The 6,000-nt window shown below is 34.1% G+C and overlaps 1 protein-coding gene across 1 annotated transcript in view; it reads left to right on the forward strand.

The window, feature by feature from the left end:
* The window catches only part of UNC13C (unc-13 homolog C), a 559,224-nt gene extending 557,006 nt beyond the window's left edge, over positions 1 to 2,218 (forward strand). Inside the window, exon 32 of the mRNA XM_059371954.1 lies at positions 374 to 2,218. Within this exon, the coding sequence (XP_059227937.1) occupies positions 374 to 659 (286 nt within the window). The 3' untranslated portion in view covers positions 660 to 2,218. The remainder of the gene's footprint in view (positions 1 to 373) is intronic.
* The last annotated feature ends 3,782 nt before the right edge of the window (positions 2,219 to 6,000 follow it).

Below are 6,000 nucleotides of genomic sequence, written 5' to 3' on the forward strand. Positions count from 1 at the left end.
TTTGCATCAGAGTTAAAGTACATGATAATCAGGGGAGGGAGAGAAACCCTAAGAGACTCTGAATCTCAGGAAACAAATGAGGGTTGCTTGGCGGTGGGAGGGGAGGGATAGGGGGTCTGGGTGATGGACACTGGGGAGGGTATGTGCTATGGTGAGTGCTCTGAATCGTGTAAGACTGATGATTCACAGACCTCTACCCTGAAACAAATAATACATTATATGTTAACAAAAAAATAAATACATGATACTGCATTTTGCCAAATAAATGGCTGAGGAATGGAGAAAACTTAATTTTAACAGTATTTTAGAACCACATGGAGCCCTAGGTGAAGTCAAGCTTTTGCTCAAAATTCTTATTTTTAATTCACAACAGCATTCTGGGTAATGAAAACCGGCCAGGGGCCTATGAACTTCATCTGTCAGTCAAAGATTACTGCTTTGCCAGAGAAGATCGAATTATCGGAATGACAGTAATTCAACTACAGAACATAGCAGAAAAGGGAAGCTATGGGGCATGGTATCCCCTTCTGAAAAATGTCTCTATGGATGAAACTGGTTTGACTATCCTTAGAATACTCTCTCAGAGGACCAGCGATGATGTGGCTAAAGAATTTGTAAGACTGAAATCCGAAACCAGATCAGCTGAAGAGAGTGCTTGAAACAAATACTGCAAGATATCATCTTTGAGAATCCACAAACTCTGACTACTGCATGCATGTGCAAATACATGGGAATGTTTAGTTCACTACGTTTCAGTGTTTGCCAGTACTCAAGTACAATGTCTACAAAGTATGTGGAAAACCTACTGAACTTTTATATTATAACAGTTCTGGTCTTTGGAAAATAAATGTTCCGTGAAGTGCCAAAATTACAATGTTAAGTGAAAATCCAGAATATCTTTTAAAATGTTTCATTTCATTACCAATTTCTCATCCTTTAAACATACTAAAAACAAACAAACAAACAAAAAAACCTCATTTTTTCAGTTTGTCCACTGTCTTTTGTTAAATTCGCTTATATTTCCCATAGATCAGAAAGCATTTGTTACCAAATTTTATTTTATTTAGACTTACCTCATTGTAGATGTCATACAAGTTAACTTTTTCTATCATAACTAGAAATACAGTCACTTCTAGAAAGTGTTTGTAATTTTATAGTTGCAGATCTATTGTGATGATTTTTGCATACAAATTAAAATAGAAAAGGTGGGAAATATTTTATGCCGACAAGTTTCCAACCTTTCTGAAATATCACTGTGAAGAAAAGCTATTAAAGCAAACTTATACAAAGCAATGCTAAATAGTTTGTTAACAATGTTTGATATATTGACAAAACTTTGTTCTTTTAAACTGCCAAGGTCACATCACATTTGTTTAAAAAAAAAAAAAGGTAAGTTGATACATTTACCATTTAGCATTACGTCTTGGCTTCACCAAATGTCATTCCTTACAAAGTCATAGGATTAAGGGTTTAGAGATGCAGTGGAAGGTTTGTTTCTTCAAATTATCTATAATAATTAACTATACTGTTAGTGTTTTGCCTCTGACAGTTATGACTATCTCCTTATTTACATAGCATTCTAATCAAGTTACATGTTTTCTTTAAAAAAAATATTCAACAATTTATACTGAATGCAGCATTCCTATATATTGCACTGGAGCAAAAAGACACGTCTTCATCTATTTAGTGAAAAATGTAAAATAAGATCTGAAGAAACTGCTTATAATTTTATAATTTATGTTATTTACAAGCCCAGAATGCATCAGATACAATAGGAAAACAACTCAATACAGCTTGGTACATTAAAATATAACTAGGTTGGATTTTGAATATGAAATAGTTTATGAATATTTGCATTTTCTGTCTTTTTATGGTTTGACTTTTTAGAGTCTGTATCTAAATACTTGGCCGTAGAACAGTTCCTGTAATTGTAACTTCTGGTCATAACTGTTAGTGGACAACATACACATGCAGAAACAAGAACCTGTTACAATGATTATGTTTTGTGAACAAGCTGGTCTGCTATGGTAAGGACAGAAATGACTGGTATCATGACTCTCAGAACATTTTGCTACTGGGTGTGTAAACAACAGACCAGTGAGATCCACTAATTCATGTTAAATTGTTAGGCAATTGCTTTGTTGATAACTTCTCCAAATGCATAGTACAGTGCTGTCCTCTGGCATATGCATTAATAAATGGATGTATATGGAACACATGCAACGCTATTGTATTTTCTGCCTTTTTATTTCATTTATGCAGCATAATTCTTAAGAATAAAAACCCCAGACTCTCTTTACTGGCTAGAACACTTTTCACATTTTTTGGTTCTAATGTCCCATTAAAATTTGAGAAAATTGGGGTGCCTGGGTGGCTCAGTGGGTTAAGCCTCTGCCTTCGGCTCAGGTCATGATCTCAGGGTCCAGGGATCCAGCCCTGCATCAGGCTCTCTGCTCAGCAGGGAGCCTGCTTTGCCCCCTCTCTCTGCCTGCCTCTGCCTACTTGTGATCTCTCTGTCAAATAAATAAATAAAATCTTTAAAAAATTTTTTGAGGAAATTCTTCCAGGTGTTATGTTCATGGAAACAGCTCCCCATTATAGATAATGACACTGAACATAAGGAAGAACAAAGATATCCACCTGTAGGTCTCTGAATACTGTTAAGCCCCAAGAGGAAAATTCAACATTTAACATATGAATAAGCAACATTCTTAAATAAAAACTTATGTTACAGAAGATTTTATTATTTGATTGCATGATTAATTCTAGGCTCATCTTACAATGATTTTACAGAACACGAACTTGAGCTCTTTAAGGAGCATGTTGTCATAAAGCATGACACACTCAAAGAAATGGCAGTTTGGGTTCTCATGGATCACTTAAAAAATTTTTGAGCTAAGTATTTTTTCCCAGTATTTAATTGAATGTAGACATTGTCTTTTTCATATACAGTTGTATACAATATATATAAAATGCTAATGGTTGCATTGTGAATTGAGTCTATTTATTAATATCACAAAACACAGGTAATCATTTAGAAATGGTTCTAAATTCTGTAGGCTTTGTTGTTTTCTCCCTAAGTAGTAATCACTTGAGGTTCACAGTGATCACTGTCAAATGTAAAGATCTATTACAGTGTGTGGTAATTTATCTTATCTAGATAAGATACGCCAAGATAAAGCTCTGTTATTCATCTACAGATAAACCTCACATTAGAAGTTCTTAAAGAAGCCCATGAAAATAAAATTCCACCAAAACGAAGTACTGAAAACCATAGTGGAACACTTACTATTTAAAGGAACTCTGAAGAATGATCATTTAAGTAATCAGATCTCCCTCTATTTCTAGGATAATTTATATATTGAATTTCCCTTAAACGAGGCACATTTACAAATGACAATTTTAGCCTCATGTTTTTCACTTGGCTTTAAAAATAAAATGTTTGGAGTGAGCTTTATGGTCTCCTTTTAATTTCTCTAATTTATATAAAGGTATGCTACATGACCTTTTTCATGAAGCAATAGTTTCAAATCTTTATACTTAAATAATCATTTATACAGGAGTCAGAAACTCTCTGTGGATGGATGTCTGATTCCCACATTACCATATGCAGAATTCTTGGACACACAGGGAGGAGGAGACTGCCTTTCCTGGCAGTACCTTGTGTGTATATTCTCTCCAGTCCTTTGAAACAGCTGGCTCTTGCTCCTGAACTTTAGCCCTTCACAGGCTGCTGATCTCTCTACTTGACACTTCTGGTGTTTTGTTGTTGTTGTTGTTTGTTTTGTTTTGTTTTGTTTAGATCCAAAATGAGAATATATCTCTTAAGGGAGGATAAATTCCAATTTATGCATATCACATTAGATATATTCTTAATTATTTTTTCACATTATGACAGATTTGAAATCAGGATGTATTTTATAAACATTGGCACATCATAGTTTGATGTTTCCTTAATAATATATAAAAATAGGTCATATTTCAATGAATAACTTCTTGGAAATAGTAAGTATATTTATGAAGGTTTATATACATAGGAAAAGAAAGTGATGGTTAGTTATCAATTTAACACATCATATATATTTTAAATTGCATATACTCTTTGGCTATACATTCGTGTTTTGACAGATTCATAGAATCGCGTTTGGTGAATATTTTTGCACCTATATTCAGGAGCTATATTGACCCCTAGTTATCTTCTCTTGTTATGTTTATGTCTTATTTTGTCACCACGATATCCTCCTAAAATGAACTGGGAATTGTTTCTCCATTTCTACTTTCTGGAAGAGATTATATGGAAATGATTTAAGTGTTCCCTTAATATTTGGTAAAATTCAACACTGAAAATATGTGGACCTAGATTTCTTCTTTATTGAGAGGTTTGAAACATCAAATTCAACTACCTTAATGAATATAAAACTATTAAAGCTATCTATTTCTCCTTGAGTTTAAATTTATTTGTGTCTCTTCTAAGGAACTGCTCCCTTTCACTTACTTGATCAAATTTATGAATATCAAGTTTCTGTAGTACTCTTTAATTATTTTTTTTTACCTATAGGATCTACACTGATTTTCCCTCTTAATTTTTATATTGATATGTTAGTATCTTGAGTCTTTATTTCTTGTTCAATATAAGGACTTAACTTATTTTATTCATCTTTTAAAAGAACCAGCTCTGATTCCACTGATTTTCCTATTTTTTTCTGCTTTGAATTTCAACATTTTCTGTTCATTATTTTCTTACATCTGCTTGGTGAGGTCTTTTCTGCTTCTAATTCATTAAAGTGGGACCTTCAATTATTGACTTGATATCTTTTGTCTTTTAAAATCTAAGTACCAATGACACAAATTTTCTTTTTTTAAGAAACTTATTTTATCATTTTTTTTATTATGTTATGTTAGTCACCATACAGTACATCATTAGCTTTTGGTGTGGTGTTCCATGATTCATTGCTTGTTTATATTTTTCATATATTTATGAAATATATGCCCTCCCTAATATCTATTACCAGGCTCACCAATCCCTCCAACCTCTCCCACTCTAAAACCCTCAGTTGGTTTCTCAGTGTCCATAGTCTCTCCTGGTTTGTGTCCCTCTCCAACTTCCCCCCCTTGATTTTTCCCTTCCTTCTCCTAATGTCCTCCATGCTTTTCCATGTGTTCCACAAACAAGTGAAACCATATGATAAGTGGTTCTCTCTGCTTGGACTTATTTCACTTAGCATAATCTCTTCCAGTCCCATCCATGTTGATACAAAAGTTGGGTATTCCTCCTTTCTGATGGAGGCATAATACTCCATTGTATGTATGGACCATATCTTCTTTATCCATTCATCTGTTGAAGGGCATCTTGGCTCTTTCCACAGTTTGGCAACTGTGTCCATTGCTGCTATGAACATTGGGGTACAGATGACCCTTCTTTTCACCACATCTGTATCTTTGGATCTGTATCTGTAAATACCCAGTAGTGCAATTGCTGGGTCATAGGGTAGCTCTATTTTTAATTTTTTGAGGAACCTCATACTGTTTTCAGAAGTGGCCGTACTAATTTGCATTCCCACTAACAGTGTAAGAGGGTACCTCTTTCTTCACAGCCTCCTCAACATTTGTTGTTTCTTGCCTTGTCAATTTGTTTTGCCATTCTAACTGGTGTAAGGTCTCAATGTGGTTTTGATTTGACTTTCCCTGATGGCTAAAAAAATGATGAACATTTTTTCATGCATCTATTAGCTATTTGTGTATCTTCTTTGGAGAAGTGCCTGTTCATGTCTTCTGCCCATTTTTGGACTTAATTATTTGTTTTGTGGGTGTTGAGTTTGATAAGTTCTTTATAGATCTTGGCTATCAGTTCTTTGTAGTGCATTTGCAAATATCTTCTCCCATTCCATGGGTTGCCTTTGTTTTGTTGACTGTTTCCTTTGCTGTATAGAAGCTTTTTATCTTGATGAAGTCCCAAAAGTTCATTTTCATTTTTGTTTCCTTTTGGAGACGTGTCTTGAA

This window comes from Mustela nigripes, chromosome 13, assembly GCF_022355385.1.
Source record: "Mustela nigripes isolate SB6536 chromosome 13, MUSNIG.SB6536, whole genome shotgun sequence".
Lineage (NCBI taxonomy): Eukaryota > Metazoa > Chordata > Mammalia > Carnivora > Mustelidae > Mustela > Mustela nigripes.